We start from the raw sequence: 25539 nt of genomic DNA, 5'->3' as shown, positions 1-25539 counted from the left end.
TCTCGTTATAAGCAAATTTACCTCGCTATAAAGGGTTATAGTTCAATAGAAATTTCACGGGACATCTAATGTACCTCGTTATAAGCGAAACCTCGTAATAACCGTGTTCGTTATAAAGGGAGTATACTGTATTTATAGTTAATATACTTTTTCACATATAGCATTACCCCATCGTTTTTGTTAAATGTACCTGAATTGTATATTAATATATAACCTTCAATTTAGAACAAATTCATGTCATTTTATTTAAAAGTTTCCGTTAAAATCACAAAATCAAAATCTGTTTTACATATAAAATTACAAAGGCATCAAAATTGTTTTGAAAATTTCTATTCATATTAAAATAACATACACATAAAATCAGAGTTTGGTATTAATATTGAGAGTAAATTAAATGAAAGACCAAATACTTGCCATGTCGGGATAGTATTACATGGTTTTTTCCGGAGATTTTCCTCATGATTTACTAACTAAAGGATCACTAACAAGAGAATTTTACTATCATCATTGCATGTGGTTGTCTTTTTTAAAGACAAATTACATGCTATATTTTTTCTGACGCATATTCTTAAGTTAAAGGTGATTCCATGTAATATAATGAACTATCTTCCAAAAAAGTCGTCCCAACAAACAGCGCAACTCAAAAATATTGACAATATCATTTTAAAGTAATCTACAGTAGACTCCTCTTCACTAGCCACCTCGGGACCAGAGCCTGGCCGGTTGACCAAATGGCCGGTTAATCTGATGTGCGGGCATTTTCATGAGAAAAATCAAGTACATACATACTTACATATATCAAACACATGTACAAGAAGGTGTATATTAATAAAGATCACTGAGTATACAGTTGAAAAATAATACAAATACATATTTAAATATTTTACAAACTTGTTTTAAAAAAATCGGTAACTTTCTTCTGTTTCTTGACATTATGTGAATTTTTAAAAGCTATATCTCTCCAATTTTTAAAAACTAAGACGTCTATTGCTACCTCCATTTTCATAGGGCTCTTCATGTGTTGCTAGTGTAATTATTTCGTCGTCTGTCAAAAATTCGTTTTCAAGTTCCTCGTCACAGTTCATCCATTCTTCAATATCTTCGACCTGCAATTAGACATTTTCGGATAACGTTTGGAGATCTTGAAGAATGGTGGCAGAATTATCTTCTTCGTGTGATTGTTGACACTCAACAAGTTCCTCAATGTTGGCCCAAAGTTTTCGCCAAGACTTAACGAAAATAGAAGCAGGAATTTCTTGGAAGGCGGAAGCTAGCATGGTAATTACGTCCTTTAAGTTAATTTTTTTGATGGTATCAATAAGATTGAGATCTTTCTATGCATTGTAAAATTTCGGACAGTAATTTACGCCTGTATCGTCTTCCCAAGCTTGCAATCACCCCTTGCTCCATCGGTTGCACGAAGCTTGTCATATTAGGAGGAAAAAAGATAAATTTTATTGATATAAGGTTGATTGCTCGAATAAATGAACTTTGAGAGAGAGCAACAGGAGAGAGAATGGAGAGACCATTCTCTCTCCTGCTGCCGACAAGAATGTAGGGTAGAATCTTTTTAAATAATTTTAAACTGTTTGTCCTTGTTCTAGTGTAGTGTTATGTACAATTTATGTTTCAATTTCATGTTTATTACATTCTGCGCTTGCTGGATAGCCCAAATTTGACGAAATGCCCCTGATGATGCTGTAGAAAGCGAAAGTACTGGGGCAAGATTTGATTAAGTATTACAATTGTGCTCGATATTTGCCTTTAATTTTTCAAAGATAATTTTTATGTCATCTGTCGCACATGTTAGGTTTCCAGGATGAGTTGGAGAATTAACCAGAAGTAGGAATGCTTTAGTGGGAAGATTTACGCTCTTAAGATGGCGCGTTACTCTCGGAACAAATTCACGCTCAAACCATTCTTTGAATAGATCAGCGCTCATCCGTACTGATTTTTGTGATATGTAGAATACGGGGAGGGACGATGAATGTAAATTTTTAAATGCAGCTGTTTAGCGGACTTACCAACAACGAAAAGAGGAATTTTATGTGTTCCTGCTGCATTTGAACAAAGAGCAACTGTAATGGGCTCCTTATTCTTTTTAAATCCAGAAGCCGATTTTTCATGACTTCCCAAAAATGTTTTTTCTGGGAGCATTTTCAAATTGAGACCCGTCTTATCCATGTTATATACTTGTTCGAGTTTTAATTTTTCCATTTTTATAATTTCTACAAACGTAGAGGTAAAATCAGTTGCACCTGAAGCGTCCGCAGACATTTTTTCTCCACTTACGTGTGCATAATTAACTCCGTGACGTGCATTCCAGCGAGTCAGCCAACCTTCACTTGCAATAAATTCGCCTCCGTCTATAATTTTGGTGTGTATACATAAAGACTTTCCCTTAAAATCTGGCCGCTAATAGGTGTGCCCCTTCGTCGTTCTTGAAGGAACCACAACCAAAGAACTTCATCTACTATCTCGAATTTCGTTTTTTTTAGTGCATCTAGTTTTTAGATTTTTATCTGATTCCATTTGGGCGCAGAAGTCCTCGATTGAACGCCGATCCCTTTTCCCCACATTCAACAAATTTTCTTTACCGATTCATCTTTGTCGATCCGTTTAAGCACACTTAGACGTTTTTCTATCGTCACAACCACACGTTTACGCTTCTCACTCATTTTCGCACAAGACGAATTCAATCCTTCTCGAAAGCAAAAACAGAACCAGAGAATAACCGAACACAGAGAAGCGACACTCCTTTGAAGTTACGTGGCCAAGCCACCAATGACAGCTAACAACCAGAAAATTAATAGTCAGTGGGCATATCACACAATATGAGCATGTTGACTTTCAATCAATATGAAATATTGCACTGAAAAAATAGTTACCTGCAGGGCCAGCTTTTGTTGAAATTCTTAATGGTGTAATTATTTTTGATTTACAAAAGGTAATTTACTGATGCCACCCGGCTGTCGCGGAAGTTACGCTAAAACGTCTTTTGACGTGACCCGCCTTTAAAGAGTTACACAATGAAATTTTTTTAAAACAAATTTTAAGACAGTTTCCACACCACCCCAGAGGTATGTCTTGTGGCGCGTTACTTTTTTTGAATGGGTGTTCACAAATCCTATAATTATTATAAAGTGAATCCATTTTGGATAACAAATCTTCGCGTTTGCAAGCTTCTATCCACACTTTGGCACTAAAATTTTTTAACAGAACAAATTTTAAACACAGAACTTTTTCTGTATTTATAAATAATACTTTATTACTTACAACTATAAGAGTATTAGTATATTCTAAGTATATTGTAAGTAATGAAATATTTAACTTTTGTCAATATCTAATCTTAATAAATTTACAGTTTTCTCCTGACTAAGTCACAAAAATGTCACTAAATATTGAGATATACAACAAATAAAGTTTTAATATTTTTTATTTGTAATTCCCATTTCAAACTCCTAAATATTTTATGTACTCCGATTCATATATTTGATCTTTGTTATTTATATTTACCGAATTGAAAATTGGCAGACAACTTTTGTATATAGCAAAATGTAGATGAGTACTTAGTTTTTTCATAATTTAATGTAAGTTTATTTATTTGCAACGATGTTTTTACAATTTTGAAGTCTTGTTCTGTTGTAATTGTAAGGTTTTACCAATTATCGGTCTAATTGTTGTCTTCGAGCCCGGCCACCATCTGTTGATTTTTTGACCTGAGCCTTCGGAGACTTGCGTCTTTCAATAAAAGAAATAGCACTGAAACCAAATTTAATGTTTTCATTTTGAACTATCCCTTGGAAGACCAAAGTTTATTTTTTATAGCTCGGACAGACACGTCGGCGTCGGCTTACTGTTCGAAAGTCAAACCAATACTATTATATAATAACTAATAATAATTACAAATCAATAGTAATTACCTGTTATTATTCTTAGGAAATGTAAATAAACTTATTCCTTTTCCTGTCACAGATGAACATCCGAAAATTGCACAAATATATCCAGACATTTTAAATATAAATTAAACTTTTAACTATAAACTATAACTATAAACTTTTAACTATAAATAAATTATATAAATGGTCAAATGCACTTGTTGTGTTGAGTATTTACCATAGACGCCTACGGACTATCGAAAACAACCAGAATTAAAGAATAAGCACGTGTTTTTGACAGTTAAACAACCAGAATCGGGCATGCGTATACAAAAATGGTACACGCTTTTGGACCGTTGTGTCGCTTCTCCGTGTTCGGTTATTCTCTGACAGAACTAACAACGTAACAACAGGGATCGAGAGACGATCATCAAGCAGCGCTTGATGATCGTCTTGTACGCAAAACAATAGGAAGGGGGAGTTGTTCGGTTAATACGACGGACGGTTAATGCGGGAACGGTTAAGAGGAAGTCTACTATACTTTAAAATGTTCAATATATGTCGGAATTGTCATAATGAATGAGTCAGATAAAATTAAATTGTTAGAAGAATTGTTTACCAAGTAACAAAAACAAAATTTTTTTGTTATTTCGTAAACAAGTGGATATCGAAAGATAAATTACTATTTTAAAGTAAAATTGTGGTTTATTCCCCATAAAAATATTAAACTAATAGTAAAGTGTTCATATATCATATTTATTGCAGTGTGGTGAAATACGGCACGTATAAATAAATACTGGGGAGATGTTTCAAAAATATATTTTGAATTTAATTACTTTACTTTATTATTTTCCTGGTTATAAAGACTGCGCATAATTTTATCGTCTAAAATCCATTTTGCTCGTCTTTTAACTTATTGCTTCCTTTTTAGAGCAATTAGGTAAAACAAGTTTTATTAAAATCAATTTTCCAATAAAATCACTTTAGCGAGTTGGATAATAAATTAAACCGTAACCTTCAACGATAAATACACGTGGTTAAACCTAATTTCATAAATTGTGAGAATTATCGGGGGTAGTATAACTCTGAATAAAGTATTTAGTTACAAGGATTTTCTACGGTATAAAGTTTAAATTTATGTGACATACAAAGGTAATTGGTAGGTACTGTCTATTAAAATTTGAAACTTCCAAATTATGTACATCAAGTTTTCATAAGAAAAATCAGTTCAGGTTATATAAAAACCAAAAATATTTTTTTTTCTAAAAACCAAAATAATAGCATCAACACTCAACAACAAAGCCAGATATGGCAATCAAAAACTCATTGTTAATAACTCTAGCTTTGACATGGTGGATAAATTCACATAATTAGGCTCCCCGGTTTTTAAGCCTTTCCATTTTTTCCTCTCCAACAATCTTTTTAAATGTTTCGAATGTAATTTTACTGACTTCCGTGTCTCTATCTTGTTCTTTTGTCTTGCCAGTGCATTTGGAATAATCAATTGCGGATACATTCCAAGGGAAAAGCCGACAGACACGAAAACCATTTCTAATATTTTCTGGTTTTATATTATCAACCACTGTTTTTAAAATTACAGCAAAATTGTCCTTTGTTACAACTTCAGTAGGGTACACTCTCTGAAACTTTAATACAGCACTTTTCCATCCTTCTTTTAAGGGCTTAAAGACGGCCACATCTGCAGGTTGTAAGATTCGAGTCGAGTTAGGGTACAGAGCAATTAGAATTATCTGTAGCTTTGTGCATAATTCGCTTATTTCATAGGTTAAATGTGTGCTGTGACCATCGAACAAGGCCATTGGAAATTTGATGTTATTTTTGCTTAAGTAAGGATAAAGAATGTTTCCTATATATTCGTAGAACAGTTGATTTTTCATCCAACCGTTATCACTGCATTAAATTCCCGAGGTGTCAGGTACAGCTTTAACAATTTCAGCTGGCAGTCTTTTGTAAGCATAGATAATCATAGGTGGGGTCACAACACCACAAGCTGAAAATGTAAACATCACTATGATATTGTTTTTTGAATGATGTTGCATTTCATAAACGTTTTTCGCTCCTCTTGGTGCAAGAACTTTTTTGTGCTTTGGGCAAAGCCAAAAACAGGTTTCGTCTCCATTGTAGATTCTGCTGGGATCTTCAAGAATCTCAAATAATTGTTTTTCCTTTAAATAGTCTTTTACATTAGTAAACCAGTTTCTTATGTCTGCTTCGGCTACAACTGAGCTAGCTGCTGTTATTCCTTCTGCGGTTTTTAGAGTTATATTTGGGTGACGTTTTAGGAAGGAGTGATTCCATCCTCTTCCTGTATGGTTATCTTTAAACGGATTTTCTCTAGGGGCTGCGTCAAGGAAATATTTCACAGAAGCTTGAATGTTTTCCATTCTACGAGGAAATCCTTTCTTGTATGAGGTCAAATCCATCTTTCTAGAACTGCTTCTTCTTCTGAAGTTAATACTGGGTGAGGTCCAAGAGAAACTTTATTATTAAATCTGACACCTGGCCGGAACTGAAGTGTTGCTCGAGAAATCTGATATAACTTGGAAGCTTCTCTTTGACTCATACCATTTTCAATAGACTCTAAAGCTTTAATTATATCTTCTTCTTTATATTTTTTTCGGTAAGAAACACCTTCACAGACTTTTGACATGTTATAACTGAAAAAAAAAGCATTGCGATAGTGATTGGCCACATTAAACTATAGTAATTAGCCTACGGCCAACGACTGTTTACTCTTAGAATATTTAAACAATAAGAATAATGTAATTTAGAGTGCCCATTTTTATTGAAAACAAATTATATATGAAAATTTATTTTAGAAATTTATCACAGTAATTGGCCGGTCGGCCAATAACTGTTTATATATCTAAATTATTGATATAGTTATTGGCATAATAAATTCGCGCGTTTTTTGTTATCTAAAAATGTTTGGGGCCTAAAATTTGATCAGTTACAACCTTAGTTTAATATATCATGTTAAATTATATCTATATCTATAACGATTAACTTTATAATGGATCAAAAAGAAGTGTACAATCCTTAAGAAATTCGTAAGATTTTACCCGTGAACAACTAAACTGGCGACAGCAAGAAGTAGTCACACCCTTTAAGCACTTTATTGTGACTGTAATCAGACGAAACTTTAGATTAAGCGACGTTGTCAAAATTATTCTGTAGATTTGATTTATTTCAGTAACAGCAGAGATTCTTAATATTTATAAATTTATGTTAACATGGCCAATCACTATAGCATGGCATGGCCAACTACTGTATCATTTACCCTATGCGTTGTTCCGGTTTTAAGTCTCCTAACTTGACAAATTCCCAGAACCAAGCGGTCGGGATCACAATGGATTTGGATTCATTTATTGTATTATTAGCTTTTATGACATCATGTACTTTGCAAAGTACCGCTTAGGTATCATTTAAGAATAAATTTTGGAATGTTTTCACGCGGTTTCGTGAATACACAAAAATGCTCAATGCAAATTACAGGTATCGCAAGAAAAATTGTTTTGTCTCTTACATATTTCTTCTCAAATTTAAGAATAAGTAAAAATTTCTATCTGAATATAAAAGTCGGTAGAATTTAAGTCTTTGTCGGTAGATCGGTAGAAAAACGTCGAAATCGGTAGATCTACCGATTTATCGGTAGGTTTGGGAACACTGCAATATCGTCTATTTAGATGACTCATAGGTAAACGTAGACTCAATGGGTAGACACGTCCATTAAATCGCATAGAGATGCATTTGTTCGTGGCTTGACTACAGTCTTAAAAGCTTCTGCAGCTCGTGGTCCTCGTTTTGTCCTACTACATGCAGCATGTGAAAATAGGTTTATTAATAGAACAGAACTGCCTTTTCTGGCAAAGAAAAATGCCCAAGGTTACCACGACGAAATAGATGGCCACTCTTTGAAAATTGGTTCAAACATAACTTAATTCCTAATTTGCTAGAAAAAACAGTTGTGGTGGTGGATATTCCTCCTTATCATAGCAGGAAATTGGAGAAAGTTCCGAACACGGCTTCCAATAAAGAAGAAATAAAATCATGGCTTTTATCGAAAAATATATTTTTTGAAGAAAATTATTTTAAAACAGGAAAGTTGGAAGTTGTCAACAGTAATAGATTAGATAGATTACGATCGATATATAATTAAAGATATTACACAACAACACTATTTGAAAATGATCTGCCTATCACTGTGAGCTCAACCCCATAGACTTGGTATGGAGCGAAGTGGAAAGATATATTGCCGCACACAAAAAAAACTTGAAGAAGAAGTTAGGAATTTAATTACGGAAACGTACTCACAAGTTACCCAAGAAAAATGGAAAAATTATATAAAACACGCAATAGAAAAAGAAACGGACATGTGGGGACACGACAACATGATGGATGATGATATTCGACCAATTATTATATACATTGGTAGGACGGATAGTGAGAGTGATTTTATTTGTAGTGACACGGACGAAACTTGTGAACAGTAACGTAAGTTGTTATGTTTAATTTATAATTCAAAAATATGTTATTTACCATTTACATATTTACAAATGCAACACAAAACTTCCGTACACATTTTTATATTAGCTACGTATAAATAAAAAACATTGATAGTGTTGACGTTTTGGGCTATTTTATTATTAGTCAATTTTCAAAACAATAATTCAACCTCCCAAGGGGTTTAATAAAAATGTTTTTGTATGGTTAAGAATTTTACATCTTGAATTATTGTTTTCAAAATGGCCTAACATAAAATAGTCTGAAACTTCAACACCATACATGTTTTTTATTAACATATTTTTTATTGGCCGTTCACGAGTGAATTGAAAGAAAAAATAATTATTCAATACCGTCCGAAAATTATTAATTGTTTAATTACCGCTGAGAAAAAGAAGCAAATGAAAGTATTCGGCAGGTACTTGTAAATGATTATCGCTGTTAAGTGCTGTTGAATACAAAAGGAGGATTTATTTTATGATAATTCACAGAATGGGCGAAATATGACAAACCCGCTTGCAATTTACAACCACGCTGATTAAAACGCAGTATAGATGAACAATGTCACAACAAAATAGGAGCAACAAACTGTCAATGTATAGCGGCTAACTGGTGAAATAAACTTCGGGTAGACGCTCCAAGGGCGGCCCGTCGGGGTAGGCAAGGTAGACGCCGCCTACCCTGTTTAACTGTTTAAATGTACAATAATAAATTATTTATTAATATAAATTACTTAATTTAAAATTGTGAATTAATAAATTTTGACTTAATACTTATTTAAAATAAAAAAAACTATTTTTTATATTCTCTTCGAAGTTAATTATTTTACGGTCCTCGTAGTAGTAAAAGGCACGTCAAATTTTCGCCTGAAAATGGAATAAGATGTATATATGTCTCTCTGCCTTCGCTTTTGAATTGTGAATATTTTATTTTGAAAGGCGACTGATCTGTTCGCCTTCGAAGAGTAACGGAAAATTTCGTTGTAATCATAACCATAAACATAATGTTCGATAGAACATTTAAACAATTGCTTAGGTTTAAAAAGATTAGAAAAAAATACGCAAACTATTGACAGTGCTTTAGCTGGACATATTAGTTTACCCAATAAGTTGAATAATGAAGAAGTTAAAAAAAATAGAATTTTATTATCATATTTAATTAGTGTTACGGTTATTTTAGCCAAACAAGAACTTGCATTTCGCGGTTGGGATGAAAGCATATTTCTTCAAATATGGGTAATTTTAAAGAAATTTTTAATTTATCAGTTAAACGTGATCGGGAAATTCAGAGTCACATTAAAAAAATAGAAGGAGTGTTCATGAGTTTGTCAAAAACAATTCAAAACAATTTAATAGTGCCCTGCTGTTTGTTCGGTTTGTTAACAAAATTGGTCAGGTAACAGAAAGATTTTTGATATTATTGAAAATATATCTGCAGACGCTCTATACAGTTTAATTACAAACGTTCTTGTGCCATATGATTACAAAAATAAATGCATTGCCCAATGTTACGATGGTGCGAGTGTAATGGGCAATGGCCAACTCTTTAAATGGATAGCAATCAAAAATTAAAGTAGATGCTCCAAAAACTTTTTGTTGTACATTGTTGTGCTCATAGGTTAAATTTAGTTTTGCAAGACGGCTCAAAATGTATTAGAAATTGTAGGATATTTTTTGAAACGGTTAAATCAATTCCTAATCATTCGGCGAAAAGAACAATTATTCTGAATTCAATTCTAAATCAAAGTATTCAAACAAATTGTGAAACTAGATGGACTTCAAAGTTAAAAATTGTAAGTGTTGTTAATTCAAAATGGAATGAGTTAATTTCAGTTTTCAATCAAATTATCGAAGACGAAAACTCAAGAGACGAAAATTTTAAAAATTTTGAGTTTTCTTTTCTTCTTTGTCTTAATAACGAAATATTTAATATAACTAACATATTGTACAACAGTTTACAACTAAAATGTTTAGATATAAATTTGTGTCAAAAAGAAATATATACAGCTTTGGAAAGAATAAGACTACTTCGTAATAATTAGGCTTTTAATAATTTATTTTCTGTGGCTGAAACAAGGTATCAGAATTTAACTCAAAATCACCTAAAAGAATAAAAGAGTCTTCAGCTGTGGACCAGACTACCAAATATAAAGCTTTATATTTGGAAATAATAGATAATATTATTATGCAACTAGAAGTTTGTTTTAGAGATTTAAAAGATTTAAATTTTTTTAGCCATGCAAATTCTTCACAATTACAAAAATTTTCAAAAAGTTCTCCACGTATTTTGGTAAATAGTTTTGAGTGGGAGCCTTGTAACTGGCTCCCTATATGAGAGGGTTGGAAATCTTTTGATTCCAAGCCTTACTTCAAAGGACTTGTGAATGGATGTATCTCCATAGGTTTGGTTCTTCAGTGACCGTTGAAGGATAAGGATTGTTAAGGTGAGCAAGTATTGCTCCAGAGAAATAAAAGCACTTTTAGTTTATCGACTTATAATTAACTATTTTTAGAGTAAAGAGGTTCAAAACGACCGTAGCTGACAGTACAGTATCAAATAATTCTTTCTTTATCATACGTAAAGGAGTAAAACGTATTTATGAGAAAAAATGCCCGATTTCGGCGTAGAGAAATATTTTATACGTGAATTGAGAGTGAATTTAAAATCCGATGCCTCAAGGGCGATCTGTGAGAACTAACTCATAAAATAAAATTTGGTGCGTAAAAGTGTAGATTACCCCTCTTGTATTTAGGTGTGAAAACTATTTAAGAGGCTGTGGTGGCGTCAACCAGTCGGGTATTCCGAGCAAACTTCATAAAGTGACTATTTTACTTATTCTACACTAAGAAAAGTGTAAAGAACAATATTTTTATTTTATATTTTAAAATGATATGTTCATTTCTGGAACATAGACTGCCCGCGTTGAAGTATTTACTTCAAAACGAAAGAAAGAGTGATTTGAGAAAGTAAGCAAACTTAACTTAAATGTAATTTAAGAAATAACTATTCCTAAACTAGAGTAATACATATAAATGTGACAAAATTTAAAATTTTAATTTTCTACTTTGTGCACAGGAAGAGGACAGAGTTTTGTAATGGGTCTGTTAAAATATCCATCTCTAGTCTTTATTTTAACACTACGGACCTTATCGTCCTTACCAGTAAACAATTCAATAATTCTTGCCAATGGCCAGTGTAGGGGTGGAACTTTATCTTCCTTTAATAGAACTAAGTCGTTAACTTCAAGATTCTTCTGTGGTGTTAACCACTTGGGGCGATTCTGAAGTTGATTAAGGTAATCAATTTTCCAGCGTTTGGCAAATGATTGCTTAATCTTCATGTAGTTTTGCCAAATTGTTAATTTATTGTCAGGTATTTCCGTCACTATCTCTTCAGGAAATGACGTAATTGGTTTTCCTATTAGGAAATGTCCTGGAGACAATGTGTTAAAGTCATTTGGATCATTTGACATAGCACAAAGAGGGCGTGAGTTTAGTACTGCTTCTATTTGTGCGAGAACTGTGCTAAAGGCTTCAAAAGTTAAAGTGGTATTGCCTAAAAGCCTTAAAATGTGACATTTGGCACTTTTTATGGCTGCCTCCCAAATTCCACCATGATGCGGAGAATGGGCTACAATAAATTTCCATTGGATTTCAGAAGAGGAGAGAAAATTGAATATGGACTCAGAGGTTTCCTTTTGTTTAAGAAATAGTGCAACTTCCCTCAACTGATTTCTAGCTCCTAGAAAATTAGTGGCGTTGTCTGAGTAGATAATTTGTGGACAGCCTCTCCTACTGATGAATCATAAGAAGTTAACTCTAAGTCATAATCAAGTAGAAATGAGGGACCTTGAAACAAAAATTTTGAGTTTAGAAGTTCAGGAGCAGACATGCCTTTTGACGCAATATCTGCGGGGTTTTGTTTTGACTTTATATATCGCCACTTAAATTGTGGGTTTCCTTGTATTTCAGAAACTCTATTTGCAACAAACTGTGACCATCTCGAGCTATGTGAGCCTAACCAAGCAAGTACGATTTCTGAGTCCGTCCAGCAGTTTATTGAGTCTATTTGAGTTAATTTATTATTTAGAATTTCAACTATTCTTTTAGTGAGTTTGCTGCATAAAACAGCACCCATAAGTTCTAACTTAGGTAAAGTTAATGTTTTTATTGGAGCTACCCTACTTTTAGAGGTGATGAGTGTGGAAGAGACATTTCTTGAGCTATAAGTAACTCTAATATATATGCAGCTGGCGTATGCCTTTTCACTAGCGTCGGAAAATGCGTGTATTTGTATAGTACATATATAATTTTCAATAAAAAAAGGTCTGTGAATTTTTAAATGTTTTAGTGCTGAAATATGTTTGAGAAAATTTAACCATTCATTTAAGAGTGTAGAGTCTAAACTTTCATTCCACTGAATTTTGAAAGCCAAATTTTTTGCATTATTATTTTTGCAGTTACTATTACAGGATTAATTAATCCCTTGGGGTCGAAAAAACTTTTATCGAGAGCACGTCTCTTAGTGTAGGAATCTTTTATTTCGATTTCTGGTACTGAAATAGAGAAACTATCTAATTTAGAGTCCCAACAAAGACCTAATATTTTATTAGAATGATTTTCTGGAGATATGACATACGTGGAGTCAGTTGAAAATTGTGAAATATTTTCTAAAAATTGTGGTGAATTTGAACACCATTTGTGAAGAGATATGCCTGCCTTTTGTAGCAGTGCAGTGATTTGCTCATGCGCAAGTGTGAGTGTTTCAATATTATTTGTACCATATAATATGTCATCAATATAGCAAAAATTAATGAGCATATCATGAGCGAGAGGATATTCTTCCTTATGCATGTTTGCGAGTTCAATTAAACATCGTGTGCTAAGGAAGGTAGCTGGTTTCGTTCCATAGGTAACCGTTTCCAATTGTATACATTTTAACGGCTCCGATGGAGAGTTGCGCCACAAAATATTTAATAAGAAAGTTTGGTTGGGGTTTATTCTGATTTGTCTAAACATCTTTTTTATATCAGATGTGAATACATACTTGAAGAGTCTAAAGTTGACTAAAGTGTCAAATAGTTCTGGTTGTGTGGTATAACCCTTTAACATAATATCATTAAGGCTAAAACCAGAAGTGGTTTTCATGGATGCGTCAAAATCTACGCGCAAACGAGTTGTGAGAGAAGTGTCTTTTTCTACACTGTGGTGAGGCAAGAAATATTTGTTTTCTGAGTGTATATTCTGCAGAGACAACGGAACATATTTTGCATGTCCTAATTCAACATACTCATCTATAAAAGATTTATATTGTTTGTAAAGAGAATCATTTTTTGAGAATTTGTTCTCCAAATTTAGAAATCGCCTTCGCGCCATTTGGAAAGAGTCGCCCAATTTATTATTTTCATTAGGCGTGCATAGGGGTAAATCTACTTGGAACTGTCCATTCGGTAGGATTTGTGTTGTGGCTTTAAATATTTTCTCAGCCTTTTCATCATCAGGACTTGAACGCTTTATTTCGGGAACTTCTTCAATGTCCCAAAACCTTTGGAGAAGATTATTTATATTTTCTTCTTCAGTGTGAGATTGAACAAATAAAGAAATATGATTCGAGTGTGAATAGTTACAGTTTGAGTGAGAGTGCATCTTTTTCTTAGATGAAACTTGTGGAGATAAGTTACCGAACATGACATATCCTAAATGAGTGTTTTGAAGCACTGGAAGACCTGCTCCAATATGAATTAAACCATCCTTTAATAGATCACAGTAAATTTCTGCACCTAATAAGAGATCGATTCTCCCTGGGGAGGAGTAAGAGGGATCACTGAGTTTTATGCCATCTGGTATTTTTATTTTGCTACGATCTAGAGGTACCTGAGGTATTTTACACGTAATATTATCCAAAACTGCACATGATACTTCAAATTTCATATCATTGTTTTTATATGGGAAAAATTCAATGTTTACCATTTCATTTGAGATGGAACAATTTTGAGAGATTGTGGAAATTTGTAATCTTTTATTAGTGGTAGAGTAATTTAGTTTATTTACTAAATCTTTTGTTGCAAAGCTCGATTGAGATCCATTGTCGAGAAGACATCTTGCGTGTACAGGTTGTCCACTTTTAGAGTAAATTGTTACCAGCGCTGTGGCTAGCAAAACTTCGTTTTTTGGATTGAAAGTTGAGAGAGAAGAGATGCAAGATGAATTTTGACCTTGCGTGTCTGAGAGTAGACAATTTTCATTTGTCTGAGTGCTTAAGTGAGTAGAAGTGTTTGGTGATTCATTATATGAATGTGGAGAATTAATTGTTTGAGTAACTTGGTCATTATTACTCCTCTGAGGAACATGAAAATGACTTTGAGAGATATGTGGTGCACTATGGCGAGTTTGTGAATCATCCTGTATACTTGCGGAGGATTGAGAGGTTTGTGGTGCATTAAAGCGTGATTGTTGCCTATTGGCGTGACTTTGATTACCATAATGTGAATTTGAAGCACTTTGATTGCTTCGAGTGGGAGAGAATAAATTATTTTCATAAGTGTGAGAAAAATTATTTTCTTCATGCAGAAGTGTATTGTGCTTTTTATTGCAAATTTTACATGTGTATTTAGAGATGCATTTATCAGTAAAATGCTTAGTGCCAAAACAGTTTCTGCAGAGCTGTGCTTGCTTTACAAAATTAAACCTTTCTCGAGAATTTGTGTCTTTAAATAAGTTACACTGATATATTTTATGACCTGTTTGTTTACAAAATATGCAATTTTCATAGCTAGATTTATTATTATTTATAGTGGAAATATGAGCAGTTTTTTGAGTGACTTTATTAATAAACTTTGACTGAGTTTCAGTGTAATTAAGTTTCTCTAAAACATCACATCTTTTTTCTAGGAATTCAAAAAATTGTTTGAGTGTTGGAACATTCTTAGAACCTACTTCATATTCAAAAGCCTTGTGAGAAGCAAAATCTATTTTTTCTAAAAATATTTCTATTAAAAGGAGGTCCCAATGTTCAATTGGAACTTCGAGATTACTAAGAGCTTGAAGCGTTTGCTTCGTGTGTACAAGAAAATCTCTTAGTACCTGAGGAGTGCATTTAACTAGAGATTGAGACTTTAACAGCTTTTTTATAAGAGTACTAATCACTCGTGATTTGTCATCATATCTTTCTTTTAGGGTTTTTATAGCGATAGCAAAATTTGCATCTACTACTTCGATGCTGCTAATTAAGTTTAAAGGTTCTCCTTTGAGGAAGGATTTTAAATATATAAACTTTTGTACATTATTTAAACTTGAATTGTTTGTGATCAGAGTTTCAAATAGTTGAAAGAACTCATTGAATTCTGAGAAATTTCCGGTAAAGGTTTTCATGCTAATTTCAGGCAGCCTCGCACTGGAAACAGCATTATTATTTGAGCTAGGTACTTTATTTTCTGTTAAATTTAATTCTATTATTTTTCTTTGCAAACCTTTGAGTGTGTTGAAGTATTTTTCTTCAACATTTGCTCGATCAGCTGATTGTTGGTCACTGTCATCAGTCTGTTCGATTTCTAATTGAATTTGTTCATATTGTGTGAAAAAATTAAAAAGTTTTTCTTTCCTATTTTCAAAATCAAGTATTTCGTTTTCTGTGTCTTTATTGGCTATAAACCATTCTGAGATACGTGTAATTGATGCCTTAAGTGATTTGCGCTTTTTCTTTAAAGCTTCCATTTTTTATTTAAAGTGAATTTATTTGCAAATATATGCTGAGCGAGAAATAAGAGTGAATGATTTTGTTTAGTGTAAATGTCTTTTTTAACTAAGACGCGATTTTAATTTTAATAGAGTATTTTTACTAGAGTGATTAGAGTAAACAAATATTATTCGTGAGAGCGGGCTGTGAGACAATCTGTATAATAAACAATTGTCAGCTATCTTTAGCGATATTGAGAAGAAAGATCTGATGTCAAATCAAAGCCATTAGTTAATGTAAATATTAATAAACAAATAAAATTCGAGACAAATGTCTATCAATATAAATCATGTGCATGCAGTCACTATAGAAAATATAGAAAGAGTTTTAACCTCACCAAATGTTTTTCAAGTATCCAATTTAATTACCGCTGTCGCTTACCAGCACATAACGCACTTTTCACAAAACACACGTGTCTAATCTTGAACGAAGGTCAACTTGTGCAATCTTTCTTCTAGGGACGAGAAACCATTATTCTTTCTTCCTGTTGCTCTCCGGCGTGTGTAATCCTTTTCTTTCTTCAGTCCTGTTTCATCAAATAATCTGTGCTCGATAGGACCACGAATGAGTGGGAGCCTTGTAACTGGCTCCCTATATGAGAGGGTTGGAAATCTTTTGATTCCAAGCCTTACTTCAAAGGACTTGTGAATGGATGTATCTCCATAGGTTTGGTTCTTCAGTGACCGTTGAAGGATAAGGATTGTTAAGGTGAGCAAGTATTGCTCCAGAGAAATAAAAGCACTTTTAGTTTATCGACTTATAATTAACTATTTTTAGAGTAAAGAGGTTCAAAACGACCGTAGCTGACAGTACAGTATCAAATAATTCTTTCTTTATCACACGTAAAGGAGTAAAACGTATTTATGAGAAAAAATGCCCGATTTCGGCGTAGAGAAATATTTTATACGTGAATTGAGAGTGAATTTAAAATCCGATGCCTCAAGGGCGATCTGTGAGAACTAACTCATAAAATAAAATTTGGTGCGTAAAAGTGTAGATTACCCCTCTTGTATTTAGGTGTGAAAACTATTTAAGAGGCTGTGGTGGCGCCAACCAGTCGGGTATTCCGAGCAAACTTCATAAAGTGACTATTTTACTTATTCTACACTAAGAAAAGTGTAAAGAACAATATTTTTATTTTATATTTTAAAATGATATGTTCATTTCTGGAACAAGTTTAATAAAATAATATTCAGAATTAATTGATAAACAAAAATTAATGAATGAACTAAGTGCTATTTTATGAAGATGAACAATATTATACTTTAAATGTTATTAAAATTTTGCAATATTATTTTATAAAGTATACAAATTATTTGATTTGGTTGCTACTATACCCTCACCTTCAGTTTCCGTTTGGGACGACTTTACTTGTAAGATAGTTCATTCGATTACATGAAATCGACTTTAACTTAAAAAAGACAAACACATGCCATGATGACAGGAGAATTTTACTGTCATCATGGCATGTGTTTGTCATTTTAAAGACGAATTACATGTTATGATCTTTTCTGACGGATATTCTCAAGTTAAAGTTGATTTGATGTAATCGAATGAACTATCTTTCAAGTAAAGTCGTCCCAGGAACGTAACTCAACAATACTGGTAACATCATTTTAAAGTCGTCTACTTTAAAATGTATCATGTATGTCTGAATTGTCAATATAAATGAGTCAAATAAAATTATATCATTAGAAGAATTTTTCACCAAATAACAAAAAAACAAAATTTGTTTCATTTACTAATGTTTGTATTTTAAGAACGATTTCCCAAGTGGAAATTGAAACGTCAATAAACGTACTTTAAACATTAATTGTGGCTTATTCCCGTTTAAATAGTAATTACTTTAAATTAAATTTTGTTGCAACCCTATAAGTCGGAAAATAATGAAGTTACAGTAATTCTAAGAATAGTTTATAATAGAAAAAAATGATTTTATCAACATAATCAACATTTTGCAAACACATCGATTTTATGTTTAAAAACAATTACCAAAACATTTTAACTATTGCTTGTAGGACAATTATTTTTTCATATTTGGAAAGCCCGCATTTTTCTACAAATTTAAAAAAGAAAAAGTTGTCCTAGGACAAGTTTGGACGAAGTTTATCCTTTTTTTAATTGACAGCAGTTTTGTCTATAACAATTAAGAGATCTAATTAGCGTCATTTGAAAGAACATACTTTAAAGTTTTATTGTGCAAAGTTCGAAAAAGATTTCCTTTAAAGGAATTGTCCGCGAAGCTTCAAAGATGGTCCTCAAAATCGGCCGGCCTTGAACAGTGGCGCATCTAGAATTTTCCTGTGGGGGGGGGGGGGGGGGGTAGGTTGGACACCGACATTTTTTTAAGGCTACCACCATTGTGAGTCCTTAAAATTTGTGAGTAACAGTGTCGGAATAGCGCCCTGGGGGAGGGTTAACACCCCAAAACCCCCCTGGGTGCGCCACTGGCTTTAAAACTCTCGGGAGCGGAGGAGGGGAAGGTGGTAACTGTATCTCTCGTTCGTGTTTATGGATTTCGACGTTGGTTTTTTTAATTTTTATGTACCTTCGCGAACATTACGAATAATATGTATTATTTAAATAAATAAATCGTTAAATAAACCATCTAATTTTTTTCAGTAATATTTGAGATAATTTTTATTTTAATATTATATTGTAATAAATACATATTTATGATTAATGTATACTCGTTTAATAAACTTCGTAAATAATTTATATATAATAGATTTTATGAAAAAACAAATTATCCGTTTCAATTATTTCTAAAAATAATATTGGTTTACTTATGTATTTTTTTGGAGTCTGAACAACATAGAAAAAAATATTCATGTTTGTTATGGTATAATTTCACTATTTGAGAGAGTGATTCATCGTTTAAAAAGAAAGCGCAGAAATGCGGAAAGACGTATGAAAATCCAGTGACGTACACTCACTTTTATTTTAACGTTAATTATATTTTATTTTTCAAATATTAATGTTCGAAATAGGCCACAATATATTTATTTACAAGTTTTTACTGACGTTTCGATCTCTATATCCAAAGACCGCTTTCAAAGATATAAATGATAGTTATATATTTATTTTATTTGTTTATTATTATATATTTTTATAATCTTATATTATTTATTTTATTTTTTTTTTCTATCTTTAAAAACGGAATAGAGATCGAAACGTCAGTGTATTAAACATGTAAATAGATATATTGTGGCTTATTACCAACCTTCTCCCTAAAAATACAGAATGCCACAAACAAACAGCTATAGAAAAATAAATATATCTGTCATTTGTATGTTTGAAAACGGTCTCTTTATAAAGATCGAAACGTCCGTAAATTAAACATTTGAATTAATATATTGTGGCTTATTCCCAACATTATTTCTAAAAATACAGAACGACAAGCAAAAAGCCATAGAAAATAAATATTACTATCATTTGTATAATTGAAAACGGTCTCGATTTTTATTTTATAAATTTAAATATGTAACGAAACGAAACATATAAATAAAATTTATTTAATTACAATTTTGTGCTTAATTTTTACTATTGAAAAAATCATGTTTTTTGGTATTTTTATGACGGTAATAATCGCTGCGTGGAAGATTACAGGTTTTGTATGACCATAATTACTACTTGTGAACAAGAATTGGCTACACTGTACGACAACTCCTGGTCAATTTTTCTATAGAGAAGCACAAATAAATATACTACTTATATATTGTGTAATTTCTTATGAGAAAACGCAAATTGCAATTGAGAAAACGGGTAGTTTTCGAGGGCCGCTGTGTACATTTAAATTTGAGGATATTCAGCGTTTAAACGATGAATCACTCTCCCAAATAGTGAAATTATAAAGTAAAAAATGAAAACACACTTGACCATGGGCGCCGCCAGGATTATTTTCAGGGGGGTTTATTTTTATCTACACATAAATATCATTAACCAGTACAAAATATAGTTGATTTTCTTCAACATACAAGAAAATATTTTTGCTTATTTAGCTTCACTCGAGAACCTTTACGGGAGGGCTCTCTATAATCTTATTGCCAAGGCTACCACTCGAGATATAGAGAACCTTTACGGAGGGCTTCTCTATAATCTTATTGACAAGGCTACTACATAGTACGAGGAAATTGAAACAAATAATGAGACTATAAATTAATCTGTTATTGAATACGTAGATGTGCTAGCTCAAGACTTTCCATTTTACCCAGAGGTATGTGAGGCAATCAAAATTGTATGCAACTATTCCAGCAACAACATGTAGCAGTAAACGTACATGTAGCCAGTTACGATGGGTCAAGACGTGCTAAGGGCTAAGTGGCCTTTGTACGCTGAGAGTAAAACGAGTCTAGGAGGATACTAAATTTATTGTGGTTACCTGGTAAGGTGATGAACAAATCGCCTTTAGTTAGTTAGTCAAATCGTAATTTAATACACCAATAAATTTCTAACCATTTTGTCATATAAAATGGGCTTTGTTGTTGATTTTTCATGAAAAATATATAGCCTATGTCACTTGCACGGTCTTCACGAATCTAACGGCATCTCGTTTGCTAAAATCAGTCAAGTCGCTTAGGTCGTAGCGCGTACTATCGAAATGGTTATACATCATATGTACATATATACATACATACATATGTACATACATACATACACACAAACATACATACACATACACTCGAAAAGCATTACCTTCCGCTAGTTCAGTCGGGTAAAAAATATGTAATTTCTCTAATGCACTGCAATTGCACCCCCTTGCACCCCACTGCCGGCGCCCAAGCACCTGACAAAAATAAAATTAGAAATTTATAGTGATGAAGAAGTAGAAACTTGCAATTTTGGAGAAAACTAAAAGAATAAATGAAAGAAATGCACCTCGAAAGAAGAGTTTAAAGAGAAAATAGAGCTTTTGCCAAATATACAAGACAACAATAAGGCCAATAGTAAGTAATATACGATTATACTTCACAGACTACAACCATCAGACTAAAACAGGAAAAATAATTAATATATAGATATATATAATATATATATATATATATATATATATATATATATATATATATATATATATATATATATATATATATATATAGAAATTAAATATAAATAAAAGGTTTATTAAGTATCTACTAAAAATTGAGCAAGGTACAAACCATAAAATATAAGAATGAGATGATAAAATTATATCTCGGAGTAAAAAATTTGATCCATACATTGAGGAACCTCAATATTACACATAACTATATTATATATAAGAGGGCAGAGAAGAGGACCTTGTTAACCGAGATTATTGGAGAAAAATAGTAGAAAGAAACCTACCACAAATTATAAATTGAAAAAGATAAGTGTTAGGTGAAAGAGCCACAGTTTTAGTAGAAGATGGCAACTTGAGTATGCATATACATAAGTACGCGATAATTTTCTAAAACCTATGTTAATAGATAGAAAATTGACTTACAAAATTTTTGGAAGAACATTCAAAGCCATTGCATTAACTTGTCCAATTTTTTAACCCATTTTATGTAGTTACTTTAAATATTTGCGACGAAACGGTATACATTATCTCTCGGCATTGAACATATGACTAAAAACAACCAAGAATCAACAGAAGCATTAGTACACAGATAAAAAAATTGTGTAGCTTGACATTTCATGATTTACCATTTTATCTAATTTTCTAATTAATAATGTTTAATGCGTAGATAAGAGATTTAGAAAATCAACATGTTAATTTAAAAGAGATAATATCTCAGACTTAAATTTTTAATTATCGCAAATAAGTGAGGATGAATGCAGAATGATAGATAAAAATCAATAAAATTATTTTTAAATTTATTCTTTCTGGATTTTTGAAACTATTTCATTTACCATTTTTTTATATCTCAGCTGCTTTTTATTCATTATTTTATTCATATTCACTATTCAACAAACCATGAAAGATAGAGCCATTGATGAAGACACCTGGAGAGATAGAAAAAGATGGCGATCGAAATGCGGGAAGCTGCAGAAGCTGTAGGATCCCCGCTTATATATATATATATATATATATATATATATATATATATATATATATATATATATATATATACTATTCAACAGCTGCACAAGAAGAAGACATCAACAGGTTCTATGGCCGTCTAAAAGGAATTGTTTTTTTTTTTCATCATAATCATAATTTTAGGAGGTTTTAACGCCAAAGTAGACTCATCTAATGAAAATATTAGAGTGTTGGGCAATAATGGACTGGGACAGAGAAATGAGAATGGCGACCATCTAGTGGAGTCCTGTGAAAAACAACATCTTACAATTACAAACACGTTCTATCAACAACATCCACCGAGATTATACACATAGCGCAGCCCAGATGGACGAACAAGAAATCAAATAGACTACATCCTAATAAGATCAAGATGGACGTCGTCGGCCATCAACTGTAAAACATACCCTATCGTAATGCGATCAACTCCTGGTATTGAACGTTCGACTTTAGAGACCCATGTCTCTAAATCCATCAAAAAATCAATAACTTACCAACATATACATAATAACCAACAAAACCTAGAAGAAGCTCTTTCTTTGGAACCGATAGGGTGACACTGAGAGCACTTGAATCTATCTCAAAGACAAGGTAATCTATTGTTACAATAAATTCTGACCCAAAACCGTAAATATATTTATTACTAATATTCTCATTCATTCACGTATTTTCTAGGTAATGCCTACCCGACATACGATTGGTCCCCCTCCGTTATAAAAACAACAATTCGAATTTTCTGGAGACGAGCAGTATAAACATACCAGTTTTGAGAGACCATATCGCCGCTCTGTCTAGTCGAGAGGGCCATCGACTTTTCTAGTCTAACGATACTGGGTATATAACAGGACCTTTTTGGAGAAAACAGTGAGTCAAGAAAAGAAGCCCGCGCTCGCGTTTAAATTCTCGCGGTAACGTCCGATAGATAAATCATGTAATTATTAGTCAAATAAATTATTGTACAGTGGTTTAATAAACTGATATAAATTATCGTGTTTTAGTAAATTAAAATAAGAAAAATAAATTAGAATTAATAAAAACAACACTATATACCGATTCTAAACTCTGTGTATTACTGTCGTACTGTGTCAAATTACCGAAAATGGGGAAAAAGTTTTTGGGAAAAAGTTTTTGGGAAAAAATTTTTCGAAAATAAAAAATTTTCCCTGCTTCGGGTACCAATATGTTTGTACAGCATTAGGTCCAAGGTCATTATTTTTGTATTACCTGCCTAAGTTGTAAATGTTGTATCGTACAATAATGTTTGGCCAAAAAAAGTCCCCTTGAGTGGTAAGTTTATCTTACCTGATTGACGGTAATTGACGGCATATTTTCTAAATTTGTTATTACATACTGTATACACGGTTCACAATTTGTTGATAGCTCACTACAAGTTTAACCCTAATTAGAAAACTGAAATACAGAGAGGATAGGTAATACGATATAATAGTAAAAACCAACCTAAAACTGACGGTTTAAGACGTTTTCGACTAACCCACCTTATATCTGAAGGAATACAAATACAATACCTTATAATCCTATTACGGGGGTATTTTGAATGGTTAGAAATGAACGACCAGTGTCGTAGAGTATATGATTGAAACATTTATTTGAACTAAATAAATATATTTTTTAAATTGTACTTATGTAAATTGTATTTTTTAATAAAACTTATTTATTTTATTCAAAAATAAAAAGTTTCTTGCCATTTGTAAAAAATACATTTATTTAATTAAGGAAAAAGGCGCCAAATGCCGTCTGGCAAAATTTCCAATGTGTTTTAAATGTATCCATTATTTTCGAATCCGGAGAAAACTAATAAATATTTTTGAAAAATTTAAACGCAGAATGAAAGATTACATTATTACTCAGGGCAGAAAGTCCCTGAAAACTTCTACAATGTTTATTTTAATATGTTATGTAACAGGGGTGAAAATAAAAGAGAAAATATAGTATAATTTTTAATTGAAAATATTGCATGCAAAAGAAACTTTTTATTTATTCTAAAAAATATTTCATTCTGCCTTTAAATTTTTCAAAAATGCTGTTTAGTTTTCTCAAGATTTGAAAAAAAAATGGATACATTTAAAACACATTGAACATTTTGACAGGCGACATTTTGCGCCTTTCCCCTTTAATACCTTACGATTACAACTATTATTACTTACCTTATATAATTACGATTAGAAAACTATTCAAATTCAAAATAAATAGGATCAACTTCGGAATCCGAGTCATCTTGAGGGTTAATAATTAGCGGTCGTGTCTCTACGGTCGCATCAATTATGTTATCAAGATCCCACATTTTTGTTCTTCTATTACATGCCTTACTGCATCTTTCCAGTTTTGTTCTGTAATATGTTGTAAAGACTCGTATAACAATTCACGTACAGCTTGTATGTTAAATAACGTATTTTTTCTAGCCACATAACTTTTCATTTGTGCCCAAATGAGTTCAATTGGATTTATTTCGCAGTGGTAGGGTGGAAGTCTAAGGACTGTAATGTTTCGCCTTTCCACCATTTTGTCAACTACGTATTCCTTAAACTTAGATTTGTGTTGCCGGGCAATTTTTAGAAGTTCTGCTTTTACCATTCCATCTTCGTAAGGCAGATACTTATTCCGCAGCCAGTCAAGAATATCCTGTTTCTTCCACGCAGTCGTTGGAAGTCTTTCTACTAGTCGTGAATGATAAGGTGCATTATCTAATACTATAATTGAATTTGGTGGTATGTGTTCAAATCATCTGCTCAAAATACTCTTCGAAAACATCAGCTGTCATCTCCTCGTGATAGTCTTTTGTGCTTTTGGACTGAAATTCCAACAAACCATGCTTAACAAATCCTTTTTCACTGCCAAAGTGATTTTCGGTCTGATTTCTCCCACCGGAAATTTAATTCTTTTAAAACTTGCCACAATTTAGTTCGTCCGATATGAGGCAAATCCGGGTCGTCTCTAACTTCTTGTAAAATTTTGTTTAGGTTTGGTATTTTTTTTTTGAAAAAAAATCCATGAATTTTCCTTCGAATACCATTTTTGGCAAAGTCATCAATTTCAATAGGCTTTTTCCCTCTCTTTAAGTGTTCGTTTGTGTTTGGGTTAGCTATACCGTGTTTTTTTCTTTCTGATAGGAACCTATATATAGTTGACTCTCCTACGTCAGTCATGTTGACACAACTTTCGACTATGTTGCGAACAGTGTTTGTGGGATTCTGAGAAACCAGAGCATCGTGAACATTCAGGACAATAGTCTTCTCTCTTGGTGAATAGACAGACTTACTGACTGTACGCAACAGTACCGGTGTAAAACTTGATGATGTTGATGATGAAGCCATCACAAACAATTCAACAAAACGAGCACGA

The 25539-nt window shown here is 32.5% G+C and overlaps 1 protein-coding gene across 5 annotated transcripts in view; it reads right to left on the bottom strand.

The window, feature by feature from the left end:
• Positions 1-25539, bottom strand: part of LOC140441291 (uncharacterized) — a 345941-nt gene that overhangs the window by 250077 nt on the left and 70325 nt on the right. The window contains exon 1 of one of the 5 annotated variants that reach the window (XM_072531917.1): positions 21601-21742. The exons of 3 other annotated variants lie outside the window; for them this stretch is intronic. In XM_072531917.1, the coding sequence (XP_072388018.1) occupies positions 21601-21629 (29 nt within the window). In that variant the 5' untranslated portion in view covers positions 21630-21742. Of the gene's footprint in view, positions 1-21600; positions 21743-25539 lie in introns of those variants that run through there. One more of the 5 variants, XM_072531916.1, reaches the window with a different exon arrangement.

Source organism: Diabrotica undecimpunctata, chromosome 5, assembly GCF_040954645.1.
Source record: "Diabrotica undecimpunctata isolate CICGRU chromosome 5, icDiaUnde3, whole genome shotgun sequence".
Taxonomy (NCBI): Eukaryota; Metazoa; Arthropoda; class Insecta; order Coleoptera; family Chrysomelidae; genus Diabrotica; species Diabrotica undecimpunctata.
This window is presented reverse-complemented; position numbering and strand designations above follow the sequence as displayed.